Genomic DNA, 18,717 nt, shown 5'->3' with positions numbered 1-18,717 from the left:
CAATTTGTATATCACCGTTGTGGCTTTTGCGTAAGTAAGAACGGTTCTTTTAGTGCAGCCCCTAAAGCCACGTAAAACATGCAACAACAAAGTAGAAGCGTCTAACTTGTTTTTGCAGGGGCATGTGATGTGGTATGGCCAAGATATGATATAATATATTTGATGTATGAGATGATCATGTTTTGTAATATTTCACGACTTGCATGTCGATGAGTTTGGCAACCGGCAGGAGCCGTATGGTTGTCTCATTAATTATTGTATGACCTTCGTGTCAATGATTTAATCGCCATGTAATTGCTTTACTTTATCGCTAGTAGTAGCAATAGTTGGTGGAGGCAACTATACATGACGCCCGAGGACCTAGGCGCCATGCTGGTGATGATGGAGATCATGCCCGTGCTTTGGAGATGGAGATCAAAGGCACACGAAGAGAAGGCCATATCATGTCACATTATTTATGCATGTGATGTTTATCCCTTTTATGCATCTTATTTTGCTTAGTTGACGGTAGCATTATAAGATGATCCCTCATTGTTAATATCAAGATAATAATGTGTTCTCCCTTAGTATGCACCGTTGCAAAAGTTCGTCGTTTTGAAGCACCACGTGATGATCGGGTGTTATAAACTCTACGTTCGCATACAACGGGTGTAAGCCAGTTTTACACATGCAGGAATACTTTGGTTAACTTGACGAGCCTAGCATGTACAGACATGGCCTCGGAACACAAGGAACCGAAAGGTTAAACATGAGTCATATGAATGATGTGATCAACATGCTGATGTTTACCATTGAAGCTACTCCATCTCACGTGATGATCGGACTTGGTGTAGTGGATTTGGATCATGTTTATCATGCTTGATCACATCATTTATGGAGTAGTATTTTCCGCTAAGTTTCACCGAAGACGACGAAGCAAACGTACGTACGGAGTAAAGATTGGGTCCATCGGATCCTTCTGCCAAAACCGTCATGACACTATTATTATGTAATGTATAGGCCGTATTATGTAAGCCGAGAGCGAAAAACAACAAACTCTTTCCTGATGCTCGCTCTACCAAGCTCAGGTGCGTGCCAGCGCATTTTACGCGTCAATTCTTTTCTTTTCGAAAAGGACCACCAATATATCGATAAACATCAGCAATACTATAAACAAAGGAGCGAACTATGGGGCAACCGTGCCCACACGAGTTAGCGTGCGGCGCCCCAAGTTCCCCCCCCCCCCCCCCGACCAGCGCTTTCTTTCCCATGTCTGTACTGCGGCCCCAGCGGACAACAAATGTATACTGTTTACCTGTAAGTTTTATTAATAAATATTCATTTGCAGTCCAGACTCAACTATGTTTAGTTTTGCTTCTTGTTAAATACTATACATTTTCTATAGACTGGTATTTGTCTCCACTTTTTATGACCCCTAAAGTGTAAGCTCTTTGATTTTTAAACACTGCAATAAAATTGACTGTGTTCATCAGTCAATGCAGAGCAGGGGCATTCCCCTTTTTGATAAAAATAACAGATACAATTATGTTATTATAGATCCACACTTGGTTTTTTTATATTTCTTAATCAGGATATGTGGTATGTAGTAAATTTATACATGTGCATGTAATTTTTTCCAGAACTACGTAGTATTTTCAAATTATTTGAAGTACTGGCACCGGAGAGCAAAATCCGCTCATAACTACACACCAGTATAGAAATACTCATCCGTGACAGTGTTTTTTTTATTACGGATTTGCTTTTTGTCAGTTGACTGAGAAATAGTTATATCTCACTTGATGGTCTGGTCTGCCCGATCGGGCGTTGAGATTCGTGCTGAAATAAACGACGCAATAGATAGAAGATCAACTGAGAATGTGCAGTATTGGCTGGTTGTTGTGGTGGTACTTGATGGTATTTGTTTGCCTGTATGGAGGTTGCATGTTCGGACCTTTCTTCTTGCATTTTTTATTTTTGTTTTCTTATTTGCACCTTGCTTTGATTTTGTTTTTGTTTTTTTTGTTTATCTTGATTTTCCTGTTTTCATGTTTATATTCTATTTTATTATTTAGTTTCTTCGGTTGTGTTAATCACAGGTGGTTGATGTGTGTTTTTCGGAGCTATATAAATGAGATATTTTCAAAGTAAAATAATTTAAAGTATGACTTATTCCACGCTCCGAATTCCACTATCGTTACACAAGTTATATATGTGACCTAACGTAAAATGCAACATATAAATGAGGTAATTTGTACTTTATTTATTTTTCTTATGTCCTATGTTGGGGATTTTGCTAACTCCTCAATTACTCGTTTTTTATTAGAACTGAATAACCTTCATAACCATCCGATTGGCCACGTGCCGCGGTTAGTATTCTTTTATTTTTCAAAGATGATTAGCCCCTTTTTCCGCCGAGCTTAGATTCTAGTGTGGTAAATTTTTTGTTTGGACTTTGCTAGTATAAGTTGTCAGATAAATAATTAAGGATAAGTTCATTTGAGCTTTTGAGACCAGTTACAAACTTTCCCAATGCGTAATTGCCGACCAAAGCTACAGCAGGAAGACAAAGGAAGTGACAAAGGAGAGAGCGAAATTACTGGTTCGAAATGGACCAAATGACGTTCCGTTATTCAGCCCATTAGAAAAAGAGGCCCAGGGCCCAGCTTCTCGACGTTTCTATTCCCCATCGGCCATCTCTCCCGATCGATCGATCGACCAGGACCAGGAGTGGCGTGGCGTGGCGGCGCCGGTCGCTGGCCGCCGCCTCCATCGCCGGCCTCTCACCCCTAGGGCCGGCGGCCGCTCCCTCCGTCTCCCACTCGCTCGGCCCCGACGACTTCGCCGCGCTGGCCGCCGCGGCTGCCTCCGTCGCCAACTCGCGACCGACGGCATTGCCCTCTATCTATGCCCGCTCGCGCCCGACGGCGAGCGCTTGCCGCTGCCACCGTTGCATATGAATAGAAGAGGTCTTGCCCGTAAGTTGTTCCTATTTTGATTTCAATGCCTGTCTGTGTATTAGGGATCCTGATTTGTGAGTGTAGAACATTTGGCAACCAAGTAGGAAAGCCTCTACCCTTGATTCCTTGTGTATTAGTCACTGCTTTAATTCCAGATAAAAAAATACAGTATCAAATAGGATACGGTATGATCATTATCTTTCTGAATCCGAACCGGCTGTGGGAAGCGGCGGCGCGATGTGCGTGATAGAGGAGGCGTAGCGACACGGGACTGCATGGATGCAGCGGCCGACAGCAAGGGCAGCGGCTCCATTGAGGACCATTCGGGGGTGGGTCCCAGATAGGGGCCCTGTTGAAGATGTTTTTGGGCCCCAGCCCCTAAGAAATGAATAGGGGTCCAAATAGGGGCCCTGTTGAAGATGCTTGAAACCACGGCCAAATTCCATTCGTCGGTATGCCTATTTTTGTCTCATTTAAGTTGTAGACAGTGGTGCACTCAGGATAAGTTTTGAGGTCTGGCAGAGTTTACACAGCTGAAAGTCATGTGCAATAAAACTATGCAAAAACTTGGTAGGATACTCTGTCTCTCTCTTTTTCTCTCTCTCTCTCTCTATACACACACAGACACTTTGTGGAGTTACTTTGTGTTCAATAAGTATAGTAATAAAAATCCAAAAGTAAGGTATTGCCACTCAAAATACCTCAATAGAAAAAAACTACATGAAACATAGAAATGATCTGCAAAGCATTGAAACCGTAGAAAAATTATGAATTAGTAACTTGTAGTGTCATATGCAGGATATGTCGGCCTGCAGGCTGCAGCCTGCTTGGCGATCACACGAATTACGCCCGTTGATGGTTAGGGAATTCAGAAATTGCCGAGTCAAGAACGTGGAACGGCGGAAGACCAAAGATGGGAAGTCGGCCGCCTATGAGTCGAGAACGTCAGGAAGTCTTAAAGTTAGCGATCAATTAGGTTGGGATCGAGAAGGGTACTCCGGGAGTCAAGAGGCCCAGCCCACCCTGGTTATGAGACCCAATAGGCTAATTAGGGAGGCTATACACTATATATATTGAACTTCTAGGCCGAATTTTAGGTGTGCCTGCCGCCACACCATGCCGTACCGGTGCGTTCGCCCCTAGTTCTAGACATGGTTGATCGTCTAATCTATCATGTTGGCTATGTGTTTGCCAATCCATGCCGACCCTCACCAACATGGCCATGTCATCACCATCCCAAATCTAGTTCCGATAAAATCCACGCATGCAATGCGCCACTCGTCTTTGAGAGTCTAGAACAGTAGGCGATCTTCCATCCGATCACCGTAGCTTGGACGCTCTCTTCTCGTCGACGACCGAAATTACCGTACTTCTCCATATGAGGCCAAACCAAACATAGAAATGTTCTCCTATATGGTGGAATGTAGTTCCAAATCTAATACGTAGAATTCAAACTAGATTTAAATAGATGTAAATTTAGGTCAAATTCAAATACAATTTGTATAGTTGTAATACTTTTTGTACATCTCTTCTTTCATGTAGTTCGTATGTTGTGCAAAAGTTGTGTGTCAAGTTAATTTTCTTTGTCACAGGTTTATTTATTTTACTATATTAATTAGGACTATTATTGGTGATTCATTGAGCATTTGCAGTTTTTCTTTGCTTTTAAGGATTTTATTTGATTAGAAATAAATAACATGTTTACTGTATAGAAATGCTAGTTAATGTAGATGTTATTTCTTTACCATGTTTTATGTTGTGCTATTCTAGTGGAATATTTAAATTGTTTTCGTGCTTTTATACTGTTCATATACCATGCTATGGTGTATGCATATATTCATTACTTATATTGCATAGAATAGGCTTATATACTTTTTTATTTGTAGTTTAAATGTTTTTGCTATAATTTAGTCTTATTTATTCCAATATTCAATGAAAGTTTTAGTAGAAATTTAGTAATTTTCTAATGGCATGCTTCATTGAGGTGTGTTTGGCTTGCTTCGTTGAGAAGTTATAGGTTGTATTATATCTTACGCTTGTGGTGTGATGTACATGCCATGCTCTTGGTTCTATTAATTTTGTTGGTTTTTTCTTATCGTTATAACGAGTAGGAAGTGATAAGTTGGGACAATGATAGGAAGATGAAGAAGATGAATTTGTCAACGAAGGCATGCTCCCTCTGAGCATACTTTATCCGATGTCTTTACATGGGTATAATTATTTTACTATTTTACAAAATGTGCATGATGTTTTGTCCTGTAGCTAGTGTGTCAATTGACATTGCCATGATCTGTTTGTTGCCTTTTCTTTGATACCTACAATGCTAAATATAATCTGAATAGTGTATAAATGCTTACTCCTTTTCATATTCTTTAGGAATGTTTTATTGGCCTTCATCGGAGGGTTTTTTAGCCTTAGGATAGGCGATGGATGGCTGGCTGGAAAGTGACTGAAATTTCTGAAAATCTCAGGCAACTGGGCTATAGATGGACCCAAGCAAAAAAGGAATATTGTCGACCTCATATAAATTTCACAAGAATATTCTTTTTGGTTACGTAAATAGCTATATTTTTACATTAGAAATAAATACGCAAAACAAAACGTGAATTCTTAGTTTGATCGATCTTGATAAAAACATTGGAATAATGTTTCTTCAGGGCAAGAAAATACCACAATATCAAACAATAATGTTCACATATTGGGTCTACAGAAACATATAAATCGACCAGAAGCAATAAATTTGAATAGAGCACTCATTCCCTAACCAAATATTACAATAGTACAGGATGTAATACGTTACTTAAGTAATTTAAGAACAACGTAAAAGCCTCGTCAAAGAAAGGGTCAATAAGAGTAGCACACATCTAGATGATCAGATCACCGGCAGCGCCTTCGGGTGCCAATGGAGCCTTGGTATCTCCTGTATTGTCCACAACCCTTTGGTTATTCCTATACTCATACCTCCACGCGAAGAACATGTAAATGAAGAATGCCACCAGCTCCAGAACAGCAAGCAGCCAATAGAACCTATCAAGCTTGCCCATGTTCAAGTTCGTCCCATCCAGCCACCCTGTTGCCGCCGCCGCCGCCCCGCTGCCGCCACGCCTCGTGACCTGGTTCGTCACCTGGATGAGCAAGCTCCCCAGCCAAGCTGACACCCCAAGGATGCAGTAGAAGATGGAGCTCCCTACGGACTTCATCCCCGTCGACGCCTCGCTGTAGAAGAACTCGAGAAGCCCCACGAAGGAGGTGACGTCAACGACCCCGAGGAGGAAGAACTGCACGGTCAACCAGAAGACAGAGATAGGGATCCCTGTGGCAGCGTCCATGAGACCATTCTCCTCTGCGACCCTCTTCCTCTTGGTCTCAACAAGGGCGGCGACGCCGGTGGCGAGGGTGGCCGAGAGGAACCCGATGCCGATGCGCTGGAGGTGCGTGACGCCACCAACGTATCCGGTGATCCTGCGCAGGAAAGGGACGATGAAGCGGTCGTAGAGGACCAGGATGACCATCTGGAAGACAGTTGGGATGAGGAAGAGCGTGGCAGGGGAGATGTGGATGGCGCCGAGCTTGGTGTCCATGGTGTTCCCTTGCTGCACTGTGAAGTTGAGGATCAGTGGCACTGGGATGTAGCCGAGGATGGCACTGAGGAATATGGGCACCATGCGGAGCACGATCTTGGTCTCCTCCACCTGGGTCACCGTGCACAGCGACCATGGCCCCGTCTCTCCAGTGTCTATGGCAGATTTCTCAAGGCACCTGAAAGGAAATTCACAGAGCAGAAATTAAGGTACTCCAATTTTAGTGGGGCTGTAGAATTCTTAGATTTTTCTACTTACTGAAAGCCCACTGTTCTTTCCAGCTTTTCAAGCCCATTATTGCTGTCATCTTGGTTCATCTGTTTCAGTTCACTTGTGTCCTTGGGTAACTCAACATTCCTTTTCTTGAATGCCACCACGAGAACCTGTTGAAAACAACTTACTCAATTCTTCGCAAAATTTCTAGTCTGGCTTGATAAACAAGCATACATACCTGAAGCATTCTGGTGATGGCACTTCCACCAGGGAGCTGATTGCGGTAGAATGGGAACCCGGCAATCCAGATGAGCATCCCGAGCAGGACGCAGAGAGCACAGAGGGCGAAACCGATGTCCCATCCTTGCCTGTTCTGGACCCAGACGATGAGCACAAGCCCGAGGAAGCCGCCGGAGGAGACGGCGAAGGTGTACCAGTTGAAGAAGCTTGTCTCCTGCCTCTGCTCCGCGGGGTCGGCCGTGTCGAACTGGTCGCCGCCCAGCGCCGGCAGGCAGGCCCGTGCGGCGCCGTCACCGATGGGGATCAGGTAGAGGCCCAGGAGGAGCAGGCTCAGGTTAGACCCATGGACTGGCTCGCAGGTGGCGGTGGCGCCGGTCTGGCTGCACGGCGGCGGGTGCAGCATTGGGATGTGCGCTTGGACTGCTAGCAGGATATAGCCCTGCAGATTTAAAGCCATCTTCATCAGACATTCAGACTTGCTTTACGGTACGTTTGCTCATTTGCATCATCATTGCGTTATCCAACGGAAGTTCAAGATCCATGATTTTCAAATTTAGATTCAAACATAACTTGCAGGCTGCTGAGTTTATTCAAGCGTTGGCAACCTCTTTGCCCCCAAGAAGAACATACAGATTCCTGGATCTCTGCATCATGTTGATGGACGCCAAAGCGAGAGAAATCCCCAGGCTGCATCCATATTGGTTTCTCTGCTTAGGTGCCTTTACCTGTTCTGGTTGCCAGAAATTTTTCAGCTTGTAAGCTGTGCTGTCCTTTACTTCTACAGGCTGGTTAGACCATGTAGGCTTTCAGTTCTGTGATAATCCTACTTGCGCTATTCCTGTGAACATGGTTTCATTGTTAAATTGAACCGGGCGAAAAGCCTGTGAATCTAAAAATAAAAGCACAAAGCGGAAGACAGTGGCGTCTAGAGTATGGTGGCCGACGACGGAGCAGAGCGGGAAGGAGCGGCTGCGGGGGTCCTTTCATCAGGTTGCTTGATTTTTTTTTTTTTTTGAAGAAAAGGCAGTCGTTTGCCATTCGATTAGGAGGAGAAGTGCATATTTACAGCCTTACAGGAGGGGTTGCTTGAATTGAAAGCACTTGGGTTGTTTGTGTTTTTATTAGGGGTAGAAAACGACCATCCAAATGGTAATTGCTTGCTCTAAGTTGTTTTTAGCTTTCACGGCTTTCAACAATATCTTGTCTTATTCATCCATCAAGGATATTTGTAACCTAATGAGCAATCAATTATGAGTGATCAAGCCTGTCTATTGGTAAAGTGATGTGACTGGAACCAACTTGAAAGTGAAACTAGAGCGTTGAGCTGAAATGTTGCGATCAAAAGCAGCAGCACCCCCAAGGCTTCTAGAGAACATCTTTGAGTGTTTTGTTTCACACAGCAAGGCAGTGGAGTAGCAGAGCAGTACTCCTACATTATCAACTCCCACACTATGTCCCACCTACTACCCCTGCAATTGGTCAACCCGTCAGCGTCGCCCCTGCTGACGTACGCGATGGCACCTAGGCCACCTTTCCCATTCAAGCCCAACAAAGTCTAATTTTTGGTTGAGTAGTTTGATGAAAGCAGCAACTCTATGGGGCTACCCACCAGGGAGATTCCATTCCTTTCAAGAAATGCCCGTTACAAAGATAATTAACTAGCTAATTAACATAACATGAAAACACATCTTCCTTATAATATGGAATGGTGATATGTTACCAGGATCTCTATAGGTCCAAAGATGAGGACGGCGTAGACGCGCTTGATGTAGGAGTCGGCGAGGAAGGCGGCGGGGATGGAGAACATCTGCAGCGCGGCGAAGAAGTTGCTCGCCGTCGTTGAGGCCTCCGCAACCCCCATGTGCATGGTGCCACGGAGGTAGGTCACCAGGTTCATGATGTTGGCTATGTTGGCAGCGTTGCTAAGCAGCACCAGAGCTGCAGTGAAGCACAGCAGAAAAGATTAAGCTTTTATGGTGGGTATATTATTTTTATTTGTTGGGATTCACCTAATTGAAACAAGAGGGAGTGAGGTGAGAGTGTAGCTATCTAGCACAAGAAAAAGGGTGCAACAAAAATCCAAATCGGTTGTTTTCATGTATGTCAGTCAAATGTGCATCTATGTACTTATTTACCAAGTATACTTACGAAGTGTTCTCACACTAAAACATATCTTATAGAGATGTAAGTAGGATCTGGCTTTTATGTCAATCTCAAAGTCCACAAGCCAAGATTAAACATTGTATTTGGAGAATGATTTAGAAACGGGATATAAGCAGATTCTATTTGCATCCTAACCTATAGCTCAGCAAGTCAACAACTCAACATACACAGTTGAAGCGTATCACTGTTTTAAATTTTTGTGAGGATAAGTGTATCATTGTTGACTAGTGGGCTGGGCGAAGACAGCTTAAGTGAGCAAAGCAAAGGATCGGAACTCGATCAAAAGAATCAAGTCATCCAGAGAGTGTTACTTACCGTGGATAAAGATTGAAGCTCTTACTCCTCCATGCTTCTTGCTGTTAATCGGCCTCCCCCTCCAGTCGACGAGCCCCGATGAGCTGCCCATCTCCTCCTTCCCTCCGTCTTCCTCTCTCACTGCTTGCAGGTTCCTGCCGATGAAACCCCTGCTCTGTTTGTTGAGTTGTCTCAGCTGGTGGATGCTAATAAAGGGGGTGCAGCGGTGGCGGGCATAGCAGGCAGACGAAAAAGAAGCCACTACCCAAGAGAGCATGACCCACTGGTTCTGGCAAATGAACAAGTCCGAGGGCAGTGAAGCGCCACCAACCAGCATAAAAACACTGTTGTTCGAATGAGAATAGTAAAACAAAATTAAATACATCCACAGTCCTATTAACAGCTATTGTTCATGGAAGTGTCAATCTTTTTTAGAAGAGAAAGATATCCCTGGTGTGAGCCATCTCCATCGACTAATGCACATATCCATTATATTTTTTAAACATAGCACAAGTGTGTGTCATACAAAAACAAAAAAAATAAAAAATATGTCATTCAAATATACGGAGTCAACTTCAATCTTGTGTCTCTTCTGTCTAATTATTTCCTTTTTTCTTCTCAAACCTTATCTTCCTCTTCTCTTTAGACGAGATTACCTATGAATGATAATGCAAGCCTAAGTCCGGATGGGTTTGAGCCGATGCTCCATAAGAAAATTTGAGATTTATATGTTTGTTCTTAGTCGAAGCTTGCCTTGACAAAAATTTGGCTAATTAAATAGTTGGTCATGGTTTTGCTAACCCATGAGCCGGCCAACTTTAGCCAAATTATTGACTTAAAGTTGGCTAAAAAACATTGACTTGCCAAATAGTTGGCAACCATCCAAATTAATGTCAATGATTAAAAAAATTTGCATAATACATTTTAGCACCAAATCAAACACGACATTAGTCAAATCAAACCTTCTAGGCTTCTGGCCATGCCATCACAAGTCTCTCCAAACTGGAGAGGCAGTCGCTCCGGTCCATGCCATCACAAGTTGATGCGGACGAATAGTCACCCCCGCTACCGCTGCCTCCGGACTTGCCTAGTCAGGCTGGTGAGATAAAGCGAAATGACTAGGTTGAATCAGCAGTTCGTTTGAGTGACGTCATATGGCGGGCCGAATCCAAACCGGGTCGAACCTATCAAATCCGTCTGGGGAATTATGGGATGGGCTTCCTGCAACATATAGGTTGTGGTTACGTGATAAATTTTTCAAGAGTTGTGGTTTTTTAATCCAATTTTTTTATTATATAGGGGTTCCTTGATATTTACTCAAACTCTCTTGTACTTTTTTGGCCATTCTTTTGAACTCTTTGCAGACTTATACGCAGCTGTAGGCTGAAAACACTATGCAAAGGTAAATGTGAAGGCAAGCTTGGCAGCTTGGATTCACAATTGTGCAATTATTTGCTGGTTTGCCATAACAATAATACATGCAGGCCGAGGGCTTTGCTCGGAGCTTGAGGCATGAGCTAGACTTCACTCTTTGTGCTTTCTTTTGCTTGGTTCGAACAACTGGATAGCAGGCTGTGAGCGAGTCTTGATCGACGGTGTGCCATCAATCTTCAGGCATGCGGCTCTGAATATCTGTTTTGGTACAATCGGAGCAGGTTAATAATTGTGAGCTCCTAGCATTTCCTGTACGGCTTGGATCCACCTCATAATCCCGTGACATGACAAAACTAATAAGAATCGATAAGAACATTATTTGCAGTTGTCCAACTCTCTTCTCCTTCCATAGCTTCCAAAAAATGATCATATATCTTATTAATTGTACATATCTCAATGGAGTAGCAACTTGCAATAAATCCATCCACAATAAGGATTCATCATCATATATGAAAGCCAATCCATCACTCAATTCCTTGCCAGGGAGCAACAATAAACCTTGTATTCGCCACTACGTTTGAAATGCATCTCCACAAACCAAGCTCAAGTCCCCAGCAATTGCTAGCAGCTACTCATAACAAACAGAATCCCATGTCATTTCTGAAATGTCCTCCATGCTATTAACATACTCCAATGCCTTGTCTGAACGAACAATTGTTCCATTGAAATGAAATTTGACTGTAAGGGTATCGAGAGGATCCATTGCATAATCTATAAGTACAAAAAAGATGTCAAGCTAATAACACAACCATCTGCAAACAAGAGAGGTGAACCAATAATATCTGGTAGTTAAACAAGCTTGTATATGTCTTTTTTTTTGTGGGTAAAGCTTGTACTCCCTCCGTCCGGAAATAATTGATTTGAGTTTATATAAGAAATCTTAACATGGTACTACACATGCATTTTCAGTGTGACAGAGTACAACTGGTTTCTATACTGTACACCTGGTCTAATTTCATTCTCATTTCATTCTCTTCTCGGGAGCAATTTGACAAAAACGCCTTAAGTGCTTATTAAGGACACTAGTGAGCTTGCACGTGCAATGCACGTCACCATGTTGTTACTATGTTTGCTCAACAATTTCAAGATATGTATTTCTACTCAATAGCCAATATATTATGCTACTATAGTAGCTCTAACAGGTCTAAGGCGTCGCCTTTGCTACGCTTTAGACGCTTAAAAGTTGAAAAGGGGTCGGGGCGCCTCGCCTCGCCTTACCGCCTTAAAAACCATGGTTACTGCGCCAAAAATATTAACCTGCCACTTACAAAGTCATCTCCAGCATGCAGATATACAACTCCACACATGAGAAAGACCAGCAACATCGATAATTCATGTCTAAGCTCAAAGAATATGCATGCTCAGTCACGGCCATAAAAGAACTCTTCTAATTATTTCTTTTTTTTTACCGGAAACTGTAATGGAGGCCCAGCACATTTTATAAATTAAAAGGAACTGTACAGGGATAAATACAAATTGGGGATTTGGATCTTGCTGGTGATCTGCAAAAGTTCCACAAACAACCGAATTCAATATCCAAAATGCACCATTAACAGCTTGAGTCCAAAAGCCTTCATGCTTCGCCCAGCATTGGACTAACCGAATCGAAGCAAAAAGAGCTCAAGGAAAACTGAAGCACTCAGTTATATAAGTTCAAATCATGCAGAAATGCAAAAAATCGGTGTTGAATGCAGTCAGTGCATGCAAGCTACAAAAGGCCATGTTAAGAGCTATGTTACATGGTATGGTACGGGGATACGAATACGGGGATACGGATCCGGGGATACGGGAAAACGGCATTTTCTAAAAATACAGTTACGGGGATATGACGAGTATATGTATAAAAAATTAAAAATACAAGTATACAATGTTATACAGAGAGAAAATTGAGGTCCATGGGCGCTGCATCAATGGACTTGAATGATTGAAGAGCTTTGCGATGGAGGCGGGATGTAGCGAGGCGCTGCCGCGTGCGCGAAGAACTTGTTCTGTAACTGCGAGGTCGTGCGTCCTGAAGGGCCGTGGGCCGTGTGATGTTTTTCTTGGACATGTGTTATCCCAGGCGCTCTTCAGGTGCGATCCCAGCAGTTTTGTTTTTCTTTTAATCTTTTTTTAATTCACAAAAACGGGACAAACCATGGACACACGTATCCCTGGCGTTTTTTGCCGTATCCCCGTTCTGGGCCGCAGATACGGCTGGTATGGGCCGTATCCATGCAACGTAGGTTAAGAGTGCCCAATGTAGGAAGAAAAACCATTCCTCAAGCATTGAACTCCAAGCACATTCCTAGCCACTGTACCATCATAATCCTTAATGCTCTTTATTGTCCAGAATTCCAAACAATACGCTATGCCCAAGCTCTGATGGCAATCAGTTACAGTACATTAGGTTAAAAAAATTGGATGATTGCATCTTTCCATAGAAGCTCTTAATAAATGAAACCTCATACAACCAACAGAATTGTACCAAATTGAGCAAATTCCATCCCCAATATCCTAATGCACAATCCCCAAGATCGCCGCACAATCCCAGATAAAACGAAGAGACAATCGAGTCTTCAAAAAACACAAGAGGCTAAGCAGTTCATATCGTTTGTAACATAAAGTGAGTGATTGAGAAGGAAATCCCCAAACACAGATAGTATCACATGGCAACATTATCAAAGGTGTTTGTGGACACGATCAACAAACTAACCATGATTACTGAAGTCAATACGCTGAAATGGCATAACAGGGTAAACCTTGGGCTCCTGCTTTTGCTGCGGCTACGACTTGGGCTTCAGCTACGTGAGTAGGAGCGCCCACGTTTAGCATCATATTCCTTCACCTGCAAAGAAGGTGCTTAACCACAGAAACCAGGTTCCAACGGTTGAACCATATTCAAGTAACCAGGCTTACCCCTAGATAACCTTTAGAAAAGTTAAATTCAGTGTCATCCAGTTTCTTTATCTGCGAATGGTGGTCAACAGCCAAAACGATGTTATTAAAACATGGGAAACGTAGAAATAGAACTAACTAAGAAAACTAAAGCAGTAAGTTATAAAACTTCATAGTAATAGATTGCTATTAAATGTAATATGTAGGTATTGTAGGCTATCCAATCAGAAAAGGCTTCATGCAAATAGACAAGCAAATGCGAGAATATACACTAAAACAGATTAATATATTGACTCACAACATATTTCATATCATCACAGTTTGTGTAATCAACAATCCCGGTGGTGCCTGTGACAAAATACAAACACAGGTTAATATATTGACTAAACATACAAGGAATAATCATTGCTTCAGAGTACTGTATTGATATAATAATGTTATGGCAACTAAACAAATGAAATAACGAAGTGCTTCACATGAAGACCATAAGCTAGTATGATATAACAGGCAAGTGCCCCACAGTGACTACAAAAAAACTTGTATTTCCGTGCTTGCCTAGGCGCGCATGGGTGATACCAAACTAAAAATGTCAGAGTCGATAGCGCCGGACAACATGCAGTTATATCCAATCACCATGACAAGGAGATAGAATGGTACACACAAATCAATACTAAAGAAAATTACCATCGTGAAATTGAAAACCTGAATGAACTAACTGCTGGACCGAGGCCACTGGAGGGGCTGGGCAACGGCGGTGGCGCAGGACTGCAGGAGGAGGCGGGAGGGCAGGGCGGGCTGGTCGCGGGGCTCGTGAGGCGCGGGCTGCAGCGTGGTCGCGGCGGCGCTAGAGGTGCGGGAGCTGAGAGGAAGGGCAAAGAGGGGGGGCTGCGGCGACGCGCGGGCTACAGCGTGGTCGCGGGGATCCCGATCTCGGCGGCAGCGGCTGCGGCTCGAGCGGGACGCCTGGTCGCGTGCCTGGATGGAGCGATGAGGAGGCTTCGAGATTCTTCGGAGGCGGCTGGTCTCCGAGTCGGGCCAGGCGGCGGCGCGTGCAGGGGAAGGGAAGGAGGAGAAGACGGCGTACGAGGCTGGCGGCGAGGGAATTTTTTTGGGAAAAACGTTTCGTGAACAGAAGACAGCAGGACTGAAAGATTCTCCGCGGTGGAATTTCAGGCGTGACAGCGTCGTGGCTAAGGCACACCGTTAGCAACTAATTCATGTTTAATGAGTCTGATTGTTGGATCATTAGTATTCCGTGTACGTTTAGTGGGGTGTACGTTCGGATGAATATGTTGATGACTTTATAAGTATATAGTAGATAGATAGTAGAATAATGATACTTGTGAGAGATTGATCTTGTTTGCCAAGAGTAGATTCAAGTTTAGAGTGAAATTGGTGCCTTGGGGATACATTTGAGGGGAATTTTACTTCTTTCTTGCAGAATGCAGAGAATAGACATGCGCGATGCATCCAAATTCTAAACGCATGCATTTGCCGCCGCCGGCTTCCCCGTCCTCCATCGCCGTCTTCCCCGCGCAGTGCCTCTGCCGGGGCCTCGCGGCCGACCGCTTTGTCGCCTGCTCGCTCGTCAGATCCTATGGCCGAGCTGGCGGTCTCCCGCGTGACGCAGGCAAGGTGTTCGATGAAATGGGGAGTCCCGATCTGGCCTCCTCTAATGCCATGCTTGACGTGGTGTGCCTCGCCGGGGATCTGGACACGGCTAGACATTTCTTTGAGCGGATGGTGATGAGGGATGTGGTGTCGCGGACCACATTAATCTCGGGGTTATCGAGGAATGGGTGCCACTGGGATGCTGTGGAGGCGTTTAGGGGATTGTTGGTGCACAACAAGGGATGGCTCGGTGAGGCTACGTTGGTCAGCGTGCTCTCTGCTTGTGCTAACTTGGATGCCGCTGAGGGGCTTGTGGTGGGGATGGCTATGCATGCTTATGTTTTTCGGCATGAGGTTGACCTCACAGTATTCTTGGGCACGGCACTGATTGACATTTATGGAAAGTACAGGAAGATGGACTGTTGCAGGAGAGCTTTTCAGGCCGTACTTGAGAAGGAGGTATGCACGTGGAATGCACTGCTGTCTGCATTGGCTAAACATGGGAAGGAAACTGAAGCGTTGGTTAAGTTTAACATGATGATTGTTGGAGGGTTCTTGCCGAATCAGATTACATTTCTTGCTATACTGACAGGTTGTGCTAGAGCAGGATTGCTAGAGCTTTTCTTTGCCTTTTTTTCTCCTATTGGTTATCGCTCCTTTTCTTTTGCTGCAGACATGTTCTTTTCTGTGTTTCTACCAAGCTGTGTTGCTAGATCGAATAGCATACAGATCCGAAATGCACCGTATAATTCAGTAGGTTGTTTACCTTTTTGGTCATGCACCTCATAATTCAGTAGGTTGTTAACCTTTTTGGTCGATAGAATTGTCAAAGCATTGCTGTATTTTTTGTCCAAGAAATGAAACAAGCACAAATATTTATTGGTTCCAAGGAATTCCAACAGGCAAGATAAAAATTTCACTCAAATTGCTCTATATTTTACTTTTAATTGCATGACGTTTACATTTGCAATCCTAGTTCCATCCATATGCAATTACAGTTTTTAATAATTTGAATTGCACATGTAGGTTTATACCCAAATTTTGAAAGTTAATGCAGTGCTCACAATCTCCCGCGGTGCAATTCTAGATTTAATTAAGTTTCATTCAAATTGCACTATCTTTTACTTTTAATCTAGGTTGCACGGATACGGCCATACGGATACGGATACGGATACCGCGATTCCGCGGTTTTCCAAAAACCCGGATACCGAGATACGTTTGTATATATATTATTAATAGAAATAATATAAATAAGTTGCCTAATTTTATAATCCATAAGTTCAGAAACACACAATCAGTTCAGAAACACCACAAGTTCACAATCATGTTACATAACAAATAATAAGGTACTATGGACGTAGTGCATACTAGATAGCTAGATAGTAGATGCATGCCATGACAAATTAAGAGATATCATGGCAAGCTCGCATGACAAGTTTGAATTCAACAACCATCATTTGTCCATCTCTGTCCCTCTAGATGAAACATCAAATGCTTGGACATCAACTATCAATGCCTCTAACTCTGGTTCATCTAGTGAGAGTACGGCTTCTTGAAGAAATCCGCACCACCACCAAACACCTCATGGGTGTCTCCTCCAATGTCCCAAAATCTGCTTGGGCCACTTGTGTACTCAGAAGATTTCCTTGAAATAAGACGAAGATTTTGATGGACATAAATGGTGGAGCAGGGCGGGGGATGGGAGCAGCAGGGTGGGGGACGGCACAACGCAGGCAGCAGCAGGAGAGGCGGCGGCGGCGGCGGGGGATGGGAGCAGCAGGGTGAGGGACGGCCGCAACGCAGGCAGCAGCAGCAGAGGCGGCGGCGGCGGCGGGGGATGGGAGCAGCAGAGGTGGTGGCGGCGGCGGCGGCCGGTGCCGGCAATGGACCCGGCGGGGGCACCGTCGTGGCGGCAGTGGCGGCGCCCGGCACAGGCGGGACGGGAGTGGGTGGGGAAGTGAGCGCGTGGGGAAGAGGATGGCTTAGATGCGGGCTAATTAGGTCACTCCCTTGTCCCGCCTCGTGTCCGCCCGGTGTCCTTCCCGTATCCTGATTTTTTTTATTTTTTTTATTCGGAAAATGGCAGATACGTATCGGACACGTATTTTCGTGTGTCCGGGCATATCTGCGTGTCCGGGCGTACCGACCCCTGATACGCCGGATTCTTGCCGTATCCGTGCTTCCGACCTTTTAATGGCATGATGTTTACATGTTGCAATCCTAGTTGCATCTATATGCAATTGCATGTTTAGCAGGTGCCTTTTTTTTATTTGCAATTGCAGATTTTTAGTTTGAATTCCACCTGTAGGGTTATACCCTACCCAAAATTTGAAAGTTGATTAGTGCTTTCAAAATCTCTGGCAGTGCAATTCTAGACTTAATCAGTTGCAATTTACAAATTTGGATTTTTTTGATGTGTGTTTTAGATTACCATAATCTGTTCCAAAACAGGAACGGTACCTATAGTCTTCTCTTCGATAGTCAAGTTCTTTTTATAATTCCTTAACCCATTCTAATCCACAATAGGTATAGTCCAATAAAAATTTGTACAGCCCAGTACACAATAGAAAAGGCCCAGAACAAATGGTTAGCGAAGAAAAGCACGAACAAAATTTACTGAAGAAAGTACCGTCAAAGAAACTAGAGTGTTTTTAGCCTTAGGATAGGCAATGGATGGCTGGCTGGAAAGCGAAAATTTCAGACAACTGGGCTATGGACGGACCCAAGCAAAAAAGAATATCGTCGAGCTCGTATAAATTTCACAAGTATATTCTTTTTGGTTAGAGTAAAATACATGACTGGTCCATGAACTCGGCAAAAATGAATATTTTAGTCCACGAACTCGCAAAACGCACACATAAATTCATAAACTGGGATTACTGTGTCACTTTAGTCCAAAAACGGTTCGGCGGGGTTAAAACCTGCCATGTGGCCGCCACGTCGGCTAAGACTAGGATCGATACTTCTAATCCCTCTTTCGCAGGGTGTTTTTTTTTTGCAAAATCACCCGTCCAGTTAAAATGCATCTCAAAATTCCCAAATTGGCGGCCAAAATCACCAGCAACGCCGTGGCTGGATGGTGATTTTTCAAAAAACACCATGCGAAAGAGGGATTAAAACCCGTGGTCTCGGCCAAAACCGACGAGGCGGCCATGTGGCGTGTTTAAGTCTCGCCGAACCGTTTTTTGGACAAAAGTGACACAGTAGTCCTAATTTAGAAGTTTAAGTGTGCGTTTTTCGAGTTCTTCGACTAAAGTGTTCATTTTTGCCGAGTTCATGGGCTAGTGGTCTATTTTACTCTTTTGGTTACATAAATAGCATATCATCCATGAAAGTAGAAATATTTTTGTACCAAAAATAAATAAGCC

At 43.8% G+C, this 18,717-nt stretch overlaps 2 protein-coding genes and 1 long non-coding RNA gene across 6 annotated transcripts; 1 reads left to right on the top strand and 2 right to left on the bottom strand.

The window, feature by feature from the left end:
- Positions 1-5,555: 5,555 nt before the first annotated feature.
- LOC100821248 (protein NRT1/ PTR FAMILY 4.5) lies at positions 5,556-9,724 on the bottom strand. The gene is made up of 5 exons (XM_003577605.4): positions 9,449-9,724; positions 8,691-8,908; positions 6,969-7,409; positions 6,776-6,900; positions 5,556-6,695 (listed from the first exon to the last, which is right to left on the bottom strand). Exons 1-5 carry the CDS (start codon positions 9,702-9,704, stop codon positions 5,801-5,803), a joined length of 1,935 nt encoding a protein of 644 aa, XP_003577653.4. The 5' UTR covers positions 9,705-9,724; the 3' UTR covers positions 5,556-5,800.
- A 1,084-nt stretch (positions 9,725-10,808) lies between these two features.
- On the bottom strand, positions 10,809-14,879 carry LOC104584577. Of its 4 annotated transcripts, none has more exons than XR_002966293.1 (6): positions 14,423-14,879; positions 14,037-14,086; positions 13,760-13,810; positions 13,305-13,688; positions 13,117-13,222; positions 12,222-12,456 (listed from the first exon to the last, which is right to left on the bottom strand). It is a non-coding gene; the product is annotated as an uncharacterized LOC104584577 (long non-coding RNA). The 4 variants fall into 4 exon arrangements; XR_001407566.2 differs by having other exon boundaries at positions 12,222-12,363; XR_002966294.1 differs by lacking the exons at positions 12,222-12,456; positions 13,117-13,222 and adding an exon at positions 10,809-11,572 and having other exon boundaries at positions 13,557-13,688; positions 14,423-14,875.
- A 323-nt stretch (positions 14,880-15,202) lies between these two features.
- On the top strand, positions 15,203-17,310 carry LOC100826893 (putative pentatricopeptide repeat-containing protein At1g10330). Its single transcript, XM_024454585.1, has 2 exons — positions 15,203-16,026; positions 17,040-17,310. Exons 1-2 carry the CDS (start codon positions 15,203-15,205, stop codon positions 17,308-17,310), a joined length of 1,095 nt encoding a protein of 364 aa, XP_024310353.1.
- Positions 17,311-18,717: the final 1,407 nt, after the last annotated feature.

Source organism: Brachypodium distachyon, chromosome 4, assembly GCF_000005505.3.
Source record: "Brachypodium distachyon strain Bd21 chromosome 4, Brachypodium_distachyon_v3.0, whole genome shotgun sequence".
Classification (NCBI taxonomy): Eukaryota; Viridiplantae; Streptophyta; class Magnoliopsida; order Poales; family Poaceae; genus Brachypodium; species Brachypodium distachyon.
This window is presented reverse-complemented; position numbering and strand designations above follow the sequence as displayed.